The sequence below is a fragment of the Oryza sativa genome, chromosome 8, assembly GCF_034140825.1.
Source record: "Oryza sativa Japonica Group chromosome 8, ASM3414082v1".
Classification (NCBI taxonomy): domain Eukaryota; kingdom Viridiplantae; phylum Streptophyta; class Magnoliopsida; order Poales; family Poaceae; genus Oryza; species Oryza sativa.
The window spans coordinates 18,324,362-18,346,858 of record NC_089042.1 but is presented as its reverse complement, the minus strand read 5'-3'; the positions used below and the strand labels follow the sequence as shown (position 1 = coordinate 18,346,858).

Below are 22,497 nucleotides of genomic sequence, written 5' to 3'. Positions count from 1 at the left end.
ATGCCTTCAAATATTACGTAGAAGTAGTTATTTGTTCATTTCATTTCTCGAACTAAGCAAACCCTATAAATCGTTACGTGAGGGGAATCACAAGCTAGTTACCCTGTGTGGCGAGCAAGAGAATTGAGCTAAAATTAAGCAATGATAGGATTTTTTTTGTCCTAAGGGTAGGCAAGATGGATTTAGATTGGGTGACATAGGGTAGTCATGTTACAAGGTGACATAGCGTAGATCTCAGCCCTTCAAACCAAATCCAATGGCTGAGATTCGTCCACGTCATCACGAGTTAAAATTTAACTCGTAGGAGCAAAAATTTTACTGGGAGTAAAATTTCAGGAGTTAAAATTTTACTGGAGTTAAATTTTAACTCATGGTGACGTGAACGAATCTCAGTCGTTGGATTTGGTTTGGAGGGCTGAGATCTACGCTATGTCACACTGTGACATGTCTACCCTATGCCACCCAATCTGAATCCAGGCAAGATATACCTAGTATCTTGATAGAGAGCAGAGGCGAAAAGCAAGACGTACAGAACCTATGGACAAAGGAATAAAGGGGCTAAACTTTAGTCCCTCTCACAAAAACATAGGGACTTATGTTTAATCCCTCCAACCAAACACCACCTTAAGCTTTTGTTTTTCCTCTCCCACTAGGGCCTATGCACGTGCTTCATCGTTGATCTTGAATAGTACTACAGTAGAAAGTTGGTTGCCATAGATGCCATACGTTGCACTCATTCTATAGCTTCGATATATGTAAGATGATTAGGGATCTTAGGAAAAAAAAATTTGAGGGGAGGGGTTGGTTACGTTGGCATGTCTTCGTTTCAATGATCCAGCACTAGCTATTCCACTCAATGAAGGAGTTGTTCATTTTGATGAGAGGCTTTTGTGGATATTACAGAAACTCTTCAACATATCATGAAGTGAGATGATCATCTATACCTTCTATATAGTAATAACCTGTTACATCCTAAAACTCAACATGCAAGATGTCACATCATCATTCACTAGCAATTATTACATATTAAACCTCATGTAAGCATGTTATATTATTTATAATTTATTATATTTTAGAGTTTTAAAATTTAAGTATGTTAAATCATCATCCCACATCATTTACATAAAATTTTAATATATACTCATCATTTTCTACAATATTTTATATACATACATAGTTCGTCCCCATTTAGTTAATCATTTCTCTATTATCTCATTAAGTCACATTACCTCAATTTTTTTTAGCCTTTGAATGATTAATGTGTAGTCCAAATTATCTCCCTTATTTTCTTCTCTTATTAAGCCACACCACCTTACTTTTATTTTTGGATTATCAATCTATATACTATTTAAACAATAATAAACCATACTAGCTTAATGTTTTATAGCATTTTCCAATGATCAATAAAAAATATAATGCAAATTATATAAGTATATGTCGACGTCGTCTAGCTACCTTACACGTTATTTCTGCTATATTATCATACTAAATTCCGATAGTAACACACAGGGTTTTATCTAGTTTTGAAGATGATCCACTATCTATGGATTAACTGTTTTTAATGAAAATCCATGGGTTAATTGTTAAATAGAGCATCTTTATAACCTGGTTTTCCTTCGTGAGATGAGCAAATGTTCGGGGCATTATCTTAATAGGGTTTTTTTTTAAGAGTCTTAATAGGGTTGTAGGAAACATCTTAATATAGTTTGTTACAGAGTAATAAGTTATCCTAATATAAATCAACATTCACGTTAAACCACATTATCAACATGTTTTAGCCGTTAGATCAATGTCTATCGCTATCAGATTACTGAACCACAGAAATTACTCCCTTCGTCCCATAAAAATTAACATAGTACCGAATGTAACTTCTAATACTACGAATCTGGACATATATCTGTCCAGATTGGTAGTACCGAATGTGTCACATCCGGTTCTAGATTTATTTTTTATAGGACGAAGGGAGTAGGCTCTAACTAGAGGTTAAGCCTAGAAAATGCATTCTTTCGAAAGAAAGCCCTATTTAGCATAATCTATCGACAATGCATGGCCAATACAGATGTATCTGAAACAGTTTTCCTACATGCTATTTAGGAGGAGGTTTGACTCAAGTTTCGGTTCAGCACGTGCAGTGAAGTACTACCTCCGTCCCAGAATATTTGTCACTTTGAGTTTTTCTTTATAAATTTTGATCTTTCGTCTTATTCAAAAAATTATGAAACTATTATTTTTTTTTGCTTTATTATCAAAAGTACTTTAAGTATGATTTCTCCGTTTTTATATTTGCACTAATTTTTTTAAATAAGACGAATGATCAAACGCTAAAAAAAAATCAAAGCGACTACTAGTTTGAAACGGAGGTAGTAGCCAAGTAGGTACACTGCATGCAGCTAATAGCGTATCATGTCATTTCATAAATGAAGAGCGCGATGTTTGGAAAAAAATATTAATTAAGAAACTTGACGACACGTATATACGTGTACCCATTTCAACCCTTAGTTTATTGGAGAAGATAAGTGAAATGGAAGAATAGAAGAAAAGACAAGCATTTCTTTTAAACCGATAAGCAAATTTATTTATAGAGAGATATATGATTATTGTTTACTGAAAGCTATGGTGATGGCAAGGATTAGTTAATTAATTAACGGAATTGTTAAACTTACTGTGTAATATTTTTCATTTAATTTCGATCACTATTTTTTCTCTATGTAATTGCTTTCATATAAGTATGCTTCTATTTCTCATGTCTACTCTTTTAAGTAAGTAATAAATTACTTTTAATCCTATTTCTCTTATATTATATAATTATATTATATTATATTAAAAACTAAAATGTAATCAAAATTTACAACATAATTATATAGTAAATGTATATTTCATAGTATAAAAACAATCTGGTTTAAGTTTTATAAAAAAAACAAGACACCATAAATCCACTCCCATTAATTAATTAATTAATTAACCGATCAAGGAGACGGGAGAGGGTTCATATTAATTTTTCCGATGATAAATAAAATACTTGGAAGCTTTGGAGCCTTTGACGTGCCATAGGAATTTTCAAGTCTTTTTGCGCGTCGCGAGAACGCGTGTGCGCGTGACGTCAGCAGACCCGGGGTTACTAGTTCGTGGGGGAAATATGCCGCAGAAATCTCATATAAATGGAAACATAAAATCTATCTTTGATTGAAAAGTCATTACCATGAGTAAAATTTTTACTCATGATGATGTGCATAAATTTTTTCAGGTCTCATCCGATTACAACTTCTGTCATTAAATTCTACATGTTTTCTTAATAACCATATATATTTAAAAAATCCTCAATTTATCATACGCTAATCACATGTCATGTTTGATGTGTCGCCAATTTACTCAGCCAAAGTGCTTTAAGTCAACATAAGCATCAACAATCATTGTTGCTTTTAGCCTTTTATGATATGGTATCTTCTTTATGTTTTACACACTACTAGAAAAACTATTTTTGCAGGCGGCCAAAAGCAATTTTTGCAGGCAGAGGGGAGGACCGCCTGCACACAAACGACGGTGAAAATCATCCATCTTTGCAAGCGGGCAAATGGCCTGCCTGCGAAAATCCAATAAAAAAAACAAAAAAAATTGCCTCGCCGCCGTCACAGCACCGGGAGCCGCCGCCGCCGCCCTCCCCCGGCCTCCCTCCGGCCGGATCTGGGAGGGGAGGCCGGGGAGCCGCCACCGCCGCACCGTGAGAGAGCCGCCGCCGGAGGGGAGCCACCCACGTCGCCGTCATCGCCGCTGCCCTCCCCCGGCCTCCCTCCGGATGGATCTGGGAGGGGAGGCCGGGGAGCCGCCTCCGCCGCACCGGGTCGCCGCCGTGTCCGCACGCCGCCGCCGCGTCCGCGCGCGCCGTCGCTGCCCTCTCCCCCGGCCTCCCTCCGGCCGGATCTGGGAGGGGAGGTCAGGGGACCACGTCGCCGCAGCCGTCGCCGCCTCCCCCGGCCTCCCTCCGGCCGGATCTGTGAGGGAGGGGAGGGAGCCGAGCCAGCCCCGAGCGTCGCCGCCACCAACCCGGTCGTCGCCGCCGTCGTTGCCGCCGCCGACCTCGCTGGTGCCGCCGCCGACCCCGCGCCTCGCCGTTGCGCGCGGATCCCGCCGCCCCCGCGCTCATCGCCGTGAGGAATCTGAGGGAGAGAGAGGTAAGGGAGAGGATAAGTGAGGGAGAGAATGGGACTTAGAAAAAATCTGCTCTAGCCTGGTCTATTAATATTGCTCCTCATTTTCGCAGGCGGACCATATAAGGTGCGCCTGCGAAGATTTTCGCAGGCGCCGCTTAAGTGGCGGACAACGAACATCACCCCAATTTATATTTTTGTAGGCGGTCATTTGGCTCCAAAAGTCATGTCCGACTGCGAAAATAAGACCCCAACGTTGGGGAAAATGCTTTTTCTAGTAGTGACAATTCGCTTCCTTTTACCATTTTTTATTTACTTTTTATGATTTTTAATTATTTTCAGAATTTTGTTTCACATTTTTGTTTTTTATTCTACCGTTTTCTATTTTCTTCGTCAGATTTCTCAATTGTTTTTAATTTTTTTTTTTCATTTAATTTTCATTCCCGACTCTTGTAATCATTATCTTATTTATTTGAATTTATATATCTTCATATATTTGCTAATTAAATATAATTGCATATCTTAAAAACTGTAGATTTCAAACTCATCAACTGATGACTACGTAACTTTTTTATTTATAGTGTTCAATATTTGAAAAGAAAAGTTAATTTCTAGTCTTTATATATATCTAGCCTTGGTCACAAATCAAAAGGTATTAGATGAGCTTTATCCCTCGATACTCTTAACTAATCATCCGGCTTTAATTTACCACTTAACAAGGTTTAAGGTACACTTATAGTATCATTTTGTTTCCCTACTAATTTGTCTTGAAATCGCTACAAATCAAGTGTGGGACGAGTTGTGTGTGTACATGTTTCCTCTTGATTGAATGACATATTCTTCAAGAACGTTAGTTGTTTCCGGCATTGTAGCCAGTTGCTCTCTATTTTGTGTATTTCTTATCTGTGCCAACCCTAACAATGATCTGGAGAGTCGTTGCGCGAGGCAAATCAGGGTTAGAGAAAACTGTTTTAATCTTTATATAAGGCTTAATTTATAACTCCTTTTCCTTGAACACAAGTGGTATATTTTCCAAGGAATCCACGAAGGAAAAGTATCCATGAAAAATGCTTGGATCTTTTCTCAAAAATAAAAGTTCATGGATTTTCATTGATACTCCCTCCATCTACATTTGATAGTCACATTTCATCTTGGCACACAGACCAAGGATAAGTAATTCTACTTATCATTCATTTAAATATGCTACTAGTCATTCCTCGTAAACAAGCGATTCATTAATATTTACATTTCTCGATGCCCATATAGCCAATCTTGTGTGGAAGAATGAAGAGTCATGCATTAAATTCGAGAAAGTCATTAAAATGATATGTTGTTGAATTGAAGTATGCCTATCAAAAATAAATTTTTCAGATTTGGAAATATGACTATCAAAAGTAGATGGAGTACTAGTTTATTAAGTTGCGCATTTGCGCAACTATAAATTCCCTCTCTTTTAAATGTGTGAATAGATTGTGGGAGTAATAATAAGCTTAAATTTGTAATGATGATTAAATCATAACATCTTTAGACGGGTGCATAGCTGATTGTTACATTAGTATAACACACACACACACACACACACACACACACACACACACACACACACACACACACACACACACACACATATATATATATATATATATATATATATATATATATGCTCATCACTAATATATATAACTTCAAATGATATAAAGCTTAGTTTGATCATATTAATCCTTATTAAGAGATTAGTTTTATTTGTAAACCGTGCGAATTGTAAAATTATATGCACAACATTACTACCTTTTCCTCACTTTATTCTTCAATTTATTGTTGGATCTTTAAAAATATAAGATAATGATCTATTTGTAATTTTTTCCCAAAGGAAAGTTACATAGATATAGTAAGAGGGTCTGTTTGCAAAATAGTTTTTTAATTAAAAGTGTACATTGTAAAATTATATCCATAACCTTACTATTTTTTCTTAGTAGGTTAAGGAAGCTTCTAGACAAAGTGAATCCAACGGCTCAAATTTCGCCTTGCTATTTTGTTTTCATGTGAATCCAATAGCTATTATTTTATTGATTATGTGGCTCACCCTAGTTGATTTTTTGGATTCACCATTCACTTCTAGAGATACGAGGAAACTTGAAAATACAGATATGTTGCCTCATGTGTTTAAATATCATGCTATTTCCAGTCTTTATAAAGGTCCAAATATGATTGTTGCTATGGAATATAGTCGTTAGTCTTCTTATTTTAGGAAGAATGTTATGTTATGCTAGTAGTAATTGAAATAAAAGTGAATAAGTATTCTTAATTTCTTTTAAAAAGGGCTATTGCAGGGTTGAACAGAGTCAGAGAGTGACGATCTCTTTATTAATTTACTACAGAAACACATACACACAAAAAGCAGCGACATCTTGTTCGTTTAGGCATGAACACGTTTACTTCCATTATTAAAAAAATGTATCATCTGATATCATCATTCATATCTTCGTCCCAGAATAAATAAACCTACGATGAAATGTGATGTATTTGCACATACTTCCTATCAGTTACAGTATAAGAATGTGTCACATCTCATCATAGATTTTTTTTTAAAATAGATGAAGTAATTATTACTACCTCCGTCTCAGAATAATAAGTTAATCTAGTACAGAATATGGCGTATCCTAATACTATGAATCTAGACAAAATGACAAAGTGTTTGAGACTTAGAGTACTATGATACGTCATATATTGTACTAGATTAGATTAAATTATTCTGAGACAGATGTATTAACAGAGAGAGTTGAGGCACCAATGAACCGGTCGGTCAATGAGGTCTCTATTATCTGCAAGTGTGGCTCCTTTTGGCCTTCCTGTCGGCAATGACATCATGTAGACCCTATGATCGAATCTATGGTTGGTCGACATTAATGCTAAGGACTAATAAGTCCATTGCTTGCTATGGTAAATTATGATAATCTTTCTTAACTTAATTAGCATGCATGCATGTATTTCGATCAGAAAAAAACATGTATATGGTACATTGAACGCAATGCATGAGTCCTGTGGCCTGCATTCAAAAAAGATGTGTATGATATGGAACAGTTAATTCAAAAAAGATGTGTATGATATGGAACAGTTAATCTCTAAGTATACCTTTTTCTATTTGCTAGGTCCGTGCGTAGCACTAGTAATTTAAAAAAAAGTAAAGTAAATCACCGGTTCTTAAATTTGAAGTGTGGTGTCACTTAAATCTACGATCTTGTAAAACCGACATCAAAATCCATGATCTTATTTTAGTGAATCATTGTGGTCGAAAACACGTTTGATCAGGTTGAGCTATCTATATGACCACATCTTTGCAATTAGCACCCTCCGCGTCTGATCCACCCACTTCTCCAAATATCCCATATACCCATGACCACCGCTCCCACTCTTACTCGAAACCCCTCCGCTCACTCGTATAGTGGTGACGACTCTGAGGGCGACAATTAGGGTGGTGCCGGTGATCATGGGTTGTCCAAGGTGGCCAGAGACGTGTTTTGGGCGGCGCGTTGGGCTGTCAGTCGATAGGCTGTAGGTGATGGCGCATCTGGGTTGTTCAGAGTTTTATTCGGTAGTGAAGAACATACAAGTTACTTCACATCTGCAGGCTCCACTTTACCAATCGAGCCATTCCTCTCAAGATATTTCACGTACCCTTCTTCTTAGTACCAAAAATTACATCCAGAACCATCCTTCTACATACATGCATCAATGGCAACCACTGTCAAGTTCATAACATGAAGGGGAAAAAAATCAGATTTACCTCGTCGTTATGACATGTGAAGAAAATACGACCCCGATTAGCATGCGTCGTTGCAGTGAACTTCACGATGTTCTTCTTGTGGCAGCAAGGACACTGAATTAGTGGAAGATCGGGCCTTTTAATTCCTTTGGACACTTGAAGAAGACCTGCTACTTCAAGTAGCCATGGGCATACTTCACGAATCCACCTAGCTGTCGTCTCCCTCGTCAGCACCACCCTACCCACCTCGCTCACCGTCGTTGCCCTAACCACGTCTCCACTAGCGCCCCTATCACCACCATCGCCGCAACTCTAGATATCACAGTGAGAAAAGAGGAACAAAACGGAGAAGTGGGTAGATCCAGCGTGGAGGAGGTTAATTGCAAAGATGCAGTGCGACCATGCTAGACAGTCACGTAGGCAGGTCAACCTGGTCAGATGTGGTTTGGATCTCAATGATTCACTTAAACAAGATTATAGACCTTGATATCAATTTTGCAAGATCATGGACCTAATTCACATCACGCTCTAACTTTAAGTACCGGCAGTGTACTTACTCTTTAAAAAATAGAAGTTGAATTTTTTTTGTTAAAATAATACTTTGGTTTCCAATTACTACAATTTCTATATTAAGATATAATTTTTGTGAGACAAAATTGATTTTATTAACTAGATTCGTACTCAATAGTACTCCCTCTGGGGTAGTTCTAATGGGTGATCGATCACCCTACCTACCTGGTAGCGATCGGGTAGCCCCCCCCTCCTCCCCCTCCCTCCCTCCACCTAGTTTTCTTTTTTGGCACCGCATTACTTTCCTATTTTAGTAAATTTATGTATCTAAAGTTTATACACCTCAAGTTTACACATCTAAAGTTTAGAGACCAAAAGTTTATAAGTCAAAAGTTTATATATCCGATTCAAATTTGAATTTGAATTCAAATATTTTTTATATATAGTATTTTTATACATTTAAAGTTTATAGACCTAAAGTTTATAAGTCAAAAGTTTATATATCCGATTCAAATTTAAATTTAAATTATATCCGATTTAAATTTGAATTTAAATTCAAATATCCGATTCAAATTAAAATTTGAATTCAAATATTTTTCATATATAGTATTTCTATACATCTAAAGTTTATACACCTAAAGTTTATAGACCTAAAGTTTATATACTCGATTCAAATTTGAATTTGAATTATTCAAATTCAAATTTGAATTTGAATTAAAATATTTTCTATATATAGTATTTCTATACATCTAAAGTTTATAAACCTAAAGTTTATAGATCCAAAGTTTATAAGTCAAAAGTTTACATGCCCAATTCAAATTTGAATTTAAATTCAAATTTTTTATATATAGTATTTCTATACATAATTTTTTTCTAACTTTTGTTTTTTAAAATATTTTGTGTGGTGTACTATAGTAGAAAGAGAAGAAGGGAGGAGGAAGGGGGGGAGAGGAGGGAGGAGTATATAGTATAGGAGAGAGGCAGGGGAGTGATCGTTGGGTGGATGGAGCAGCGATCACCCGCCAAATAGGAATTACGCTCCCTCTGTCCCCCTTCTGTCTATAAAAACCTATGTCAAAAAAGAGTATAGATTTAGTTTAAGAATTTGTCCATAGAAAATGTATTTGTAGAGTAAGGCTCATTAGACCTATTTAATACAACTAATCCTTTTCTTGTTTTTTCTTTCAGCGAACCAGCAGTATTCCTCCATCCCTCCTCATGTTTTCCTCTTTCTCGCTTTCTCTCCGCGTTAATAATTAAAGGATATAGTAATCTCTTAACCTCCTAGTTAAACTATTTTTACTAGGTACAATACACTGGTGGAGAAGTGCTTTTTACTCCCGGTTCGTAACCCCGTTAGTCCCGGTTTTTCAACGGGACTACGAATCCGGGACTAAAGATAGCGATCTTTAGTCCCGGTTCAAATAACCGGGATTAAAGATGGATCTTTAGTCCCGGTTGGTAACACCAACCGGGATTAAAGATCCCTCTTTTTAGTCCCGGTTGGTGTTACCGACCGGGAGTAAAGAGAGAATAGCGGCAGTCCTAAATGGTCCCCTTTTCCTTTTTTTTATTTTCTCCCACATCAAGTGGGAAGCATATCACAAATCAAAGTAACATCCTAAATCTTTTTTTTTATTTTCTCCCAAATCAAGTGGGAAGCATATCCCCAAATCAAAGTAACATCCCAAATCCACATCACAAATAAAGTAACATCACAAATCTTAAAGTTACATGTACACACAAATTAAATACATCACAAATCCTAAAAAATTAGACACAAATCAAATACATCACAGGTCATCTCAGATCCATCCAATAAATCACAAAATTATACATGTGAATCACAAATTAAAAAAAAAAGAGAAAACAACGCCGTTGCCGCTGTCTGCCACGGCCGCCGGCCCGCCGCCGCCCCGGCCCGCCGCTGGCTGCCGGATGGGAAGGGGAGGATGGGCAGGAAAGGGGAGAGGAGGAGGTGGAGGAGAGGGGAGGGGATGAGGAAGGGGAGGAGGTGGAGGGGAAGGGGAGGATGGGCAGGAAGGGGAGAGGAGGAGGTGGAGGAGAGGGGAGGGGATCGGATGAGGAAGGGGAGGAGGTGGAGGGGATGGATCGGGATGAGGATGTAGAAAGCGGAGGAGGAAGGGAAAGAAGGGGAAAGATTCGATCTGTGGAGGAGAAGATAAGGGATAGGGATTATATACTATGCTTCGAATTTTAGTTCCGGTTGGGAACACCAACCGGGACTAAAGATCAAACCGGAACTAAAATGGTGATCTTTAGTCCCGGTTGGTGACTAAAGATCCTCGGCCCCCTGACATCAATCTGACAGGGGATGAACCAGGACTAAAGATCATTTTTAGTCCCGACTAAAGATCATAGAATGCCTCTGGGGTTTTCAACCGGGACTAAAGATCATTTTTAGTCCCGGTTCTTTTTGGAACCGGGATTATTGTGGTTTTGGGTCGACCCAGCAAAGATCATTTCTCCACCAGTGACATTTTTTAAGGCCTTGTTTATGATTACACTTTTACATCATATAAATTATATGTCAGTATAACTGTTAGCCAAAGCTTAATTTAATTTGTCTAAGAACTTCAAGAGAGATGCTTAATTATATTTTTAAACGGAGGGTGTACTACGTGGGTTTGATGCATAGCAGTAACTTAGGCTAGCCCACTTGCATTGTCGATTTGCCAAAAATCTATCAATTTTGGTTCACACATATGCATGTCAAAATATTGTCGTAGCTGTTCTGGAAGGACATTGACTCTAGTTGTTGGCTTGTTGCACATGCATGTATTTGAGTTCAGTTTAATTAGTCCTATATATGTACCTGCGATGAAGTAGATGGCGGCTACATCACAAAGCAAGAAACTAAATTCACCATATTTATTGCAAGATGCTAGGATGTCAACAAAAAGGACAGAGGTATAGTCCATTATTCATTGTCTCAACATCATATAATCAATGTGATGAGGTTTCCCAAATCTCTAGCTCAGGCTAAAGTATAAATAATTAAACAAGTAATCAAACCACACAAACTACATACTGTTTGTTATAAAAGTTTGCCGAAATTATAGAATAACACGACTAACATCTATGATCTCGTCAGTCATTGACCAACTAATATATGTCAGGAGACAACACACAAACATGATATTGGTTAACAAGTTTCAGCCGAAACCTTATATCCTAAGAGCTTTGGCTATGAGCGCTCCATCCGAATCAACATAACATATCTAACGGCTATAGGTCCATGATCATGTTGTCATCCTCCCTGCGCACTTTGCGCTAGGTTATCCACTATGGTTATATTGTGGTATCTCACTCTCTATTTTAAATGTTGTCAGGTTATAGAGCCTGGTGCTAATTTTACTGCTACTATCTATTACAACTCTAAATTTAATTATAGCCTACTATGATTAATATATATTCGACACATGGACGATCTATAGACGTTATAGCTATTAACATTATACACACCGGGAGTTTTCCCCTTACCACTTCACACACCCCAAAACTAAATTTTGCTTGAAAATAAAGAGAAGTAAAGTACACTCTGACCCTCCTATGATTATTGCTCTCTCAGTGGTTCCAAGTTGTAGAAACAGGGTGGCCACAAACACTGTATATCATTAAATCCCCACATCTCTCTCTTGTACCATTAGCAAATTATGTTCTCCCATCCAACGGTGGAATCAGCGACGCAGCACCTGGTTTGGACTTTGGGAAGTCATTAGAATTTGGCTTTGTCAAAGCTAGTTGCAAGAGGGACACCATCAATATATATCCTTTTTCCAGAGAAGGGGACACCGGACACCATATTAACTTGGTACTCATCCGGTGGGTGTGTGTGTATTATGCATGGCCAAATGGAAAAAACACAGAAACACACGTGCGCAAGTGCGACTAATTAAACATCAACTTTTTGGTGTAATTTATTGTCACAGAGATGTGATAAGAAGCTTCAGTTAGTGGGACCCCTGTTGTGAAATCAGCATCAGGATATTTTACCAGAAAAAGTCATGAAAAGTTGAAAACCCAATTGGATGTGTGTTAAATTTCTATACAGGTTCTCTACGGATTTTTTTTTTTTTTTTGTAGTGATACACGGTTGTTTGATACTCTATTGTTGGTTTCTCTCAATTCTTTATGACATGGTCAACTTAGTTCTCTGATCATGTGGTAAAAAAAATTATTTATGTGTTACCATGTCTAGTATACTAGCTAAGTCACCTTCAACAAAAAAGAGTTGTGGATGACTAGCTAGTTTTAAATAAACCTACAACAGCAGAGCTGTCACAATACAACATAGTATAACTTCTTGAGTTTTGTCAATTTTTATCGAATTCTATTGAATCCTACCGAATTATACCAAATTCTGGTAATGCGATTCCTGTTGATAACCGAGCAAACCTCGGTTAAAAAAAACTTCCATGACAAAAGGTTGTAGCTGTGGGGTTAGCTAATTAACTCCATAGCTAGCTTACATGTTAACTCTGCCACCGCAAACATAGGGTTTATGATCGATTTAATTTGTGATCTAGGCCGCCAAAAAAGAAAAAGGAAAACTTGTTGAATGATTTGCAAAGCTAGCTAGCTCGTTGTGTAGCTAGCCTTGACCATGTGAGAGTAATATCCATTGCTTTTGGATATCACCAAGATGATTGGGCTAATTTACGGCCGGTTTTGATTTGATACAAAAAACTTGTCTTCAATTCAAAGATTGTTCACTTCTTTTTCTTGAGCATTGAATTCTAAAATGTAACCATCAAGACACTCCCTCTAATAGTCGGCAGCTTCTCAGGCCATGTATAAAACATGGGGATTAATTTGTACTAATAGCTATCTTCTTGCAACAAACTAATGTGCTAACATTTGAACATTTCTATCGACTTCTTTCACTCCGAACGGGACAAAAGTGTCTGTTTATAGGTAACAGTGGCTACTCTTTGACTCAAGTTTTTTAATTGATGCCTGATTTTTAATTGCTGGCATTTTAGTTGACCTTCTAATAAAAAACGAAACTAATTGCAGCAGTTACGCAAAGCCTACTTGGAAGATAAGATTGGCAATGTGTTTGATAATATATTTAGTTGATGACATGCATGCGTAAACCCTATCATTCTAATAGTAGGAAGATGCCCTCGTGCTACCGATAGAACATAGGAATTTCATAAAAATCTCTCAGCAACATAAAACTGCTTTTAATTGGACGATGCCGACACAAATTCTCCTTTGACCTGCTTTTGGAAAAATATCGCGAGACTTTTTCGCATCCAAGTACTTTTTTTTTGGTTAAACTAATTTTAGCATCTTGGTCTTGGTTGACATTTTGATAGATGAATTGAAAACTCAGCGGCAGCTACGCAAATGCTGGGTTTTGATGAAAGATAAGGACATAATTAAGGTCAGATTTTGCATGCATGCACGCGTGCGTACGTGACAATGGGCTTAATTATTGTTTTTTTCAGGCTGATGTCAAAGAAGTACTACAAGAGAAAAACAGGGATGCATTGCCATGAATTTCAGAGGAAGTTGTTTGTCCGTTTCAGGTTTTTTCAATGGGGGCACGAGTTGCCATGACATTCTATAATCATATTTATGGTACTTATCTTAGTATAAAAATTATTTAGTTTGTTATGCAGTTGATTCCGAGTGTGTTTTGACCAGCTAGCTGCGTTTGACTCCGAGGATTTTGTCCGAATTGTGCAGGGAAGTCAACCACAGCAGATAGATGGAATATTTTCAGTTCACTCATTAATAGAGGCAATGTCAACTCTGGTGCCTTACAAACTGACAGCCGACCGTACGAACGGATGTAGGTAGATTCGAGCGCATGACAAGACCAGTTCTCACTAACCTCAGCTAGTTTGTGGGTAAAACTTTTATATATATATTAAAAATTAATGTTGAAAAATAAGCTACAGTACAAATAACCCCCCAAAATCAACTTCAAAATTTTAATTTTTGGATCGCCTCACTGCTAACTGTGCTTGATGTGCATCTTTCTTTTAACCTGACAAAAGAAAACTGTTTTTAACCTAAGAAATTCACAAGTAATCCAATGTAACATTTTCCATATCTTTCCTACCTAACGACAAACCTAATGAAAAACACCTTGAAAAAACAACCCAGAAAAATTGGGCCTAAAAACTAGAAAAGAAAATGGCGAAAGACAGCCTAGAAAAATTAGACCTATGAAACAGAAAAAAAAAAGGGAACGAAAATGTTGGTCCTAAAAACGAGGAACATCGCAGTTTGTTCCGAAATTGCCTCAAATCGGGTGCCTGACGGGGGAGTTAAAATCGGACACCCCCACGCCGCGCCTCCTGCGCACGCGCCGCCCCCTCCACGTGTCCTGCGCCGCACCTCTATTAAAAGAATTTGTTTTATTTTTTTTGTTCCACCAAAATATTTCAACTAGTACTCATAATGTTTCACTATGAATGAATTAAATGTTGCAGTGAATTGAAATATTATTTTGCAATAAATCCCCCATATATTATGAAAACCTTCTATTAAGGGAATTCGTTTCAGTTTTTATTCCACCAATAATGTTTCACCTAGTGAACTCATAATGTTTCACTATGTATGGATCAAATATTGCAGTGAATTGAAACATCATTTCGCTATTTGCTGAAACATTGTTTTTATATAGGGTGAAACATCACTTGATTTTTTGGAAACCTTTGTTTCATACATTATAGCAAAATGTTTCATGAGGTGATTTGGTTGTGTTTCAGTTTTTTATAAGACTAAAACATTTTCGATCTATTTAGTGAAATATGTTCTACGTACTTGGTAAAATAGTACCCAATCTATCTACTTGGTAAAATAGCACCCGATCTATCTACTTGGTGAAATAGCACCCGATTTTTGAAAAAAAAAATCGGACACTAATTTGTAGGCGCCTTGAGTTTGTTCAGTCTCAAGTCCTCTCTCCCTTCACACAGTACAAGCCTGAAAATTCGTCCTAAACATACTGATACTCTTATAATCTTTTTATGTGTCCGTTACATTGCAAGTGCATTTTGATGAGTTCAAAATGACGAAACAATCCAGTTGAATAAGCAACCAATCATATGAATTCCACAAAGTTCAATCGTTCGCGGTTTGTCCCAGAACACACTGAAATATCATATAAGTTATAACAATATATAATATCTTCTCATCAGAAAGTAAGCGGATAACGCGCTTAACCAAATTTCAGCCAAGCTGCTAGGAGACTCCATACCACGCTGTCTGATACTGAACCATTAAGTTCACACCGGTACTCAATAATATCCCGGAAACAGAAATCCAGTCCTACAAACACCCGAAGGGAAAACTTGCTAGTCCTTTTTGTGGTTCCCGTTGGTAGCCGGTGACCTGGACCTGTCTCCACGCCTCCTGTGAGAATCTCTGTCATGTGGAGAGCTGCCCCGACGATCCCTTGAGCGCGAGCGGTCCCTGCGGCGATCCCTCGAGCGAGAGCGGTCCCTGCGGCGATCCCTCGAGCGAGAGCGGTCCCTGCGGCGATCCCTGGAGCGTGAGCGGTCCCTCTGACGATCTCTTGAGCGAGATCGCTCCCTTCTGCGAGACCGGTAAGGTGATGGGCTCCTGGAACTTCTTTGAGAGCCTGAATTACACAGAATGAACATCTGGTTATAATATCACATATATTGTTGAAATATGATACAAACTCCGTCCCAGAATAAGTTAATCTAAAATGAGATGTAACAGAATAAGTTAATCTAGTACGGGATGTAACGAATCCTAATATTACGAATCAGGACATGGAGAGTAAGCCTGTCACAGATCAACGAAACTAAACTGAAGATTTTTATAATTTTTTTTCAAGAGAAATTCTACAAGGCTAGGAACAGTCTAATGAAAATATGGCATAGCCTCATTAATTAGGGGTATATACTTCCATTTTTTTTTATCAAACCAGATAGTTGAAGCTAAAATTAATCATGTACTGGAGACTTAAAAAATACTGTAGCTCCCTCTAGTGAGAAAAGTGACTTGCCACTATGCAACAATATGTACTTGGAACTTGGAACTTCGAAATGTATCTAACACAAAATTCCATAGACAAATCACAAATAAGCAGAAGCCTCTTCAGGTACAGTGAGCTCATTATTTATGGGAAGGGGAAAGATTTAGTTTATTACTGAAAAATAAAATCAAGAATTGACTAAAAAGTAAAAAACAAACAGTCCAGGGACCATGCTAATCTTCTATGTGTTGGTTCAAGTGTTCAACTTTATTGGATGACATTGTAAAGAGGCAGATGACATTTTGATCCTTGTAAGCTTGAATCCTAGGTAATAACTAATAGCAGCAATCCAAGCAATATGAGTAACAAAAAAACACTTGAGAAAGAAAGAAAGGATGTCATGTACATACCTCTGCGGCCACAATATTTTCCAGGTGTAGGAGTTCTCTCCCGAGTTCTTTTAGCCTGTCATGAAGATAGTTTGCACAAATGTTAGTATTCTTGAAGATGAAATAAATGGTCAACTTCATGCAGAAGGAACCTGGGACCAATTTGTATATTCGTTCGGACATAAATTGCTTCTTAATATCAACATAAGAAAAGTGAAATTAAGTATATCCATTTGCTAAAAATAATATAACAAATCATTAAAACTACGCTATCAAATATCCCTGTGATACAAGTAGATGGGAATAACTTTACGTTGCATTTCAGCTCAATCAAAGTCGAGTTTTGCCCATCTCCATTACTGATGAAGCCATGGTGAAGCAATGGATGCTGCCTCTTGTATGCATCCAATCATATGATTCATGTTGATGAAGCATGCATCAGTACGGTAGCCTGAGTGGTGTTGTCGTGACACGTCAGCGGCACGTAAGTTCAGTCGATGTAGACAACGTGTGGAACTTGCTGGATGATGAGGTCGAGGTTGGTGATGATGAGTCGGTGATGCAAAGCACGCGTGCCACATGTTCAACGCTCCAAAACCGCTAAGTGGCATCAGCCCTCAGGTTGGTGCAGAGAGGGTAAGCCATGTTGGTGAGGGAGGTGCAGACGATAAGCGGTGAAGATGAGCTTGGTGGAGTTGGTGATAAGCACCAACAGGCCAGCAGCACAAGCGGATTGGTGTCAACCATGGTCGAAGAGAGCATGGCATGCACCAACCAGGTTGACGTCGAGGCAGCTCACCATATAAACTGGAAGTTCAGGAAGTCAGCACGAGGAGTTAAGACCCCATTTGAACAGGCAGAGAAGAGGTCTTTCTCCATTCTCACACTAGGACAGCATGAGAGCACAACACAAACTATTTCCGTCTAGTTTATATCCTTTCACCTGTGTACAGTCCCTAAGTGGGCTCCCCTGAATATTTATTGCCCGCAAGACAAACTTAAGTTTTTCTTACCGTCTTTACTTGCAAGGTTGTAGCTTCCCTATACATCTCTTCAGGTATGATCCTATTACATCACAGTCCAGCCAGAACCTTTCAATACATATCATGATGGACCAGTAGTATCTATATCTGGTAGGGCCATTGTAATATCCCATCCTGATAGTAGGATCTCTAGGATGATGATCCTGCTACAACAATATCGATCCTACTCCCTCCGTCCCAAAAAAAAATCAACCTACGAGGGGATGTGACCCATCCTGGGACAATGTATCAGGACATCCTAGGAGGGGTCACATCCCCACCTAGGTTGATTCTTTTTGGGACGGAGGGAGTACGTTTGTGAACAAAATCCGATGCTACGTGTGTTTGGATGCTTTAGATAATTTTGCATGCTTCCAAGTTGTTCACAACATATTATTGTTATAAGCAATCATGTACCATTCTTTAGAATGAGCTACATTTAGTACTTTGTATACCATAAAAGTATTTTATAAAAAAATATCAAATTAGGCTCAACCCCAAAAAAGACCATGTCTAGTATCCGAACACTGACATACTAGTTTACTTATACTACATCATTCTTAAGTCCCAACCACATTTCAATACTTACCAAAGTTCTTAACTGATCTGAATATAGTTATTCAAGTTTCAATTTAAAAGTACAGTTTTCATAGGAAGAAACCAGGATGTCACTAATGCATCTAAAGATTCAAGATAAGGAAAAAAAGAACAGATTATCATGTCATGTTGGAAAAAAGTACTTGAGAATTTGCAGTTGGTATATATGGTTCTTATATTCTAGAAATGCTTCCCACAAATATACGAAGGATAAAACATAGACAAAACATGAGAACAGACCTACCCAGATTAATTGATAGGAATACAGAAGCAAAGGGATAATGAACTGTTTTATCAGTTAGTGTGAGATGCATCTTACTTTTTCTACAGTGACCAGGCGACCTTCAAGTACAGTGCGATGCAGGTACTTTATGCAACGTCTTGCATCATCAACGGAATCCATAGTTACAAAGGCAAACCCACGAGATTCTTTCGTACGAGGATCAAGAACAACATGACAGCTTTGAACCTGAAAATTAAATACTAATTAGCGAAGTGTGAAAATGGTTTCCAGAACTGATAATCCGATAAATGAGAATCATAATCAGGACAATAATGCATGCATTAACAAAATTTGGACAATACCTTTCCCTCCTTACTAAAGAACTTCTCAAGGTCTTCTTCAGTTACGCGAGTGGATAATCCAGTCACATAAAGGTTATTCCCTGGGTTTCTTAAATCATCGTCTCGGCTCCTATTCAAGATCAATAACTGAAACTCAGTACTATGTAGCTTTGCATAATAACTAATAAAATTAAAATGTGCAACTTAAGATACTGCAACTAATATATCATGATCCTTCAGCAAACAAACTGATCTTATGCTCTAAAAAGAGGAAGCTAAGGGTTAATCAGTTAATGGTATTGGTAGGTTACAAATATATAGGTATGTAAGTGTTACTTTTACACATGTGTATACAACAAGTGAGGAATTGATCTCATATAATCATGTATGCAAGTTTTACATTTGAAGATATGCATTTATTTGTAGCATTGTATATTATTGAACTTGTAGTATATCTAGCTGCAACCCATTGCATCACACAAAAATGATGCTAGTACTGAGAAATGTGCATGCCTGGAGCGACTCCTATCCCTTGACCTTGACCTTGATCTGCCATGTCTTCTAGGGCGAGGAGATCTTGAAGTACTGCGCCTCCTTGGAGGTGGAGACCTTGAATCACTCTTCTTTGGAGGAGGTGACCTAGAGGTACTGCGTCTCACTGGAGTGGGTGACTTTGACTTTGAAGTGCCATTTCTATCTGCAGGAGGCGTAATAGAACGTGCAGTGTACCTGAAAATATAATTGTATTGATTACAACGCATAAAAAATAAAGATTGTTTGGTGGAAGATATCATAGGAAAAACTTACCTCACTTCCTTGGATTGCGACATCTAATAAGAACACAGAGGAAAAAAACATCAGATATAAAAAAACAACTAAATTACATAAAAACCATTTGACAAAAAACAACTAAATAATTATGAACAGAAGTGTAAACATTGAGATGTAGCTATGAATGATAAATGTGTATGCTGCAATACTTTTCATGGTAAGAAAAGAATCATAGACATACTTAAGCCTATATATAGCAAGCACTCATTTAAATTGTGAACACAAGAGTATCAGCATCAAATCTTACTTTTTTAGAAAAGGCAAGTGTGCTTATCTAAAAAACCAGCAATGCAAACTTAAAAGATAGTTACACCAGTTTAAATTGATGTGACGTGATAAAAATAGACTATTCTAATAAGGTATAAAAATTGGCAGGTTAATGAAAATTAGTGTGGAGTTTATAGAATATATGATATAAATGCCCTTTAACCTCTTATAGTAATGTCCATAACATGACGTGAATATGCTGAACTGAATGAACAATCTTGCCATCAAGAACCTCATTTATCTCATATCTATACTCGGGTTACATTTTCGACAAACATATTCATCCTGGTTTACAGCAATAATCTATGTTGTTATATTGGGCTCTTAACACTGAGCGAAAATACATATTATTACATTGGCTCAACAACTGAATGCAATACAAATTGTTCATGTTAGGGTCAAGAGTAACTTGGGTGAGGGTGTTTTATCACGCTTTTCAAACACTAGGCATATGTAAAACGATTGCACACAAATATCTACCAAGTTGATTCCATTCTAGTTACTTGTATAGTTGTATGGGAATAAGTAAAAACTGTTCAACGATGCAAAAAATGTAACAGGTGCAACACAACACTCAAGTATTCATTAGTTACGTTGGACAATGAAATGGTAATACAAAGCAAGCACAAAAACATAGTATGATGAATAAATAATGCACATGAATGCCCAAACACTTGACAATGAATCAAGAAACAAAGCCACAACAGAATAGCACAAACTAATATGGTACAACAGCTTGATAATTAGCAATAAGAACCGTAAAGAAACAAAAGGCGCATTTATGCCAGACTAAATGAACAGTTAATTGGCCAAACACGGAATGTTGTCTAGTGTAACCGCAGCACATAATCTCTTTCTGGCAAGTAAAGTTGAAGATGAAGCAAGAAATTTCAATCTAGGCTGATCCTTTTGTGATCATTTCATCTCCTATTCCCTCTACAATTTTCACTTAAGGCCTTGTTGGGTCAATCCCCAAGAGGGAGGGATCGAAGGGGAATGAGGGGGAATAATTCCACACCCTCCAAATCCAACTCCATCCCCATGTCCGAACAAGGCTTAAAAGGAGTTAAGGTAAGCAGCGGAGCAGCGGTGGCCGGTGGGTACCTGAAATCCTCCAATCCCACGAACTAGTTAACTGCTGTGCACCTGGAAGGAAACAAGATGAAAATCGGTCAAATATTAGCAACAAAAAATGCGAGTTAAACAAAAACCCATTTCTATCTTCTCATTGTTCAAATAATTTCCGAGCTTCGAGATCCTTCTACGGTCCTACCGATTATACAAAGTCGATTATTCAGAGACACGATTTTACAACAACCCAGATCTTGCCAACGGGCGGATCGAACCCTAGCGGGTAGCGACCAAATCCGAGGAAGTACGGACCAGACGAGCACGCACAGGAGGTAAATGCAAAAAAGTAAATAAATAAATAAATCCTCCGATCGAGTCGCGCCCGCAGCGAAGAAGAAGAGAGCAAAACTAGGGCGGATCGAGCGAGAGAGGAGTAAGGAAGGGCGAGGGGTGGAGGCGAGAGCGATAGGGTCTCTTACGTGAGGGGTGGGGGCGCGACGGCGGCGGCGGCGGCAGACGGGGGCCGTGGAGCTCGCCGGAGGGGGCGGATCTGGCCGTGGGATGGAGGGGGAGGAGCGGCGGCGGCGGCGGCGGCGAGGCGAAGAGGAGGGGTGGGGTGGGGGATTTGGGGATTTCGGGGCCCCGTGAGCGTGATGTGTATTTCGGGATAGGGTGTGCATGCGTTTGGCGCACTGTGGCCGTACGATTGGTTCCGCACGGATGGACGGACGGATGGAGAGGAGGAGGAGCAGCGATGCGGCACCGGTGCACAAGATTGGAGGTGGGTTTTTTTTCTTTGAAAAAGTACGAATTACCCCCCCGAACTATCGTGGTAGGCCGAATTACCCTCCGAACCACAAAATCGGACATTCTTCACCCTCAACTATTTAAACCGGATGAATTACCCCCCTTGACCTAATCCACGGTGGTTTTGGTCTACATGGCGTACGCGTGGCAGTCCAGTCAGCATTCTATTTATAAAAAGATGTGGGACCCACCTGTCATACTCTTTCTCTTCCCCTCTCTCTCTCACGTGGGCGGCGGCGCGAGCGGCAGCGGCGGGTGCGGCTGGTGGAGGGCGGCAGCGGACGGGCGAACGGCGCGCGGGGTTGGACGGTGGTCTCACGGGACGGTGCCGTGACACCTCGGATCCCTCCTCCTCATCCTCGTCGTCGTCGATGCCGTCGGAGTCAGAGTCATGCTGCTGCTGCCGCTCGACACGATACTGTGCCATGCTCCCGCACGCAGCCGCCGCCGCCTCCGTGTCCCACGCTGCCGCCGTCTTCGCGTCCCGCCCGCAGCCGCCACCGGCTCCGCGTCCCGAGCGCAGCAGCCGCCGCCTCCGCATCCC

General features: G+C 38.9%; 1 protein-coding gene across 2 annotated transcripts; it reads right to left on the bottom strand.

Moving 5' to 3' along the window:
- Positions 1-15,486: 15,486 nt before the first annotated feature.
- LOC4345455 (serine/arginine-rich splicing factor SR45a) lies at positions 15,487-21,850 on the bottom strand. Of its 2 annotated transcripts, none has more exons than XM_015794912.3 (8): positions 21,626-21,850; positions 21,180-21,221; positions 19,785-19,807; positions 19,491-19,706; positions 18,999-19,107; positions 18,733-18,882; positions 16,816-16,870; positions 15,487-16,042 (listed from the first exon to the last, which is right to left on the bottom strand). In XM_015794912.3, exons 3-8 carry the CDS (start codon positions 19,805-19,807, stop codon positions 15,756-15,758), a joined length of 840 nt encoding a protein of 279 aa, XP_015650398.1. In that variant the 5' UTR covers positions 21,180-21,221; positions 21,626-21,850; the 3' UTR covers positions 15,487-15,755. The 2 variants fall into 2 exon arrangements, with proteins under 2 accessions (XP_015650398.1, XP_066169019.1); XM_066312922.1 differs by having other exon boundaries at positions 19,491-19,625.
- Positions 21,851-22,497: the final 647 nt, after the last annotated feature.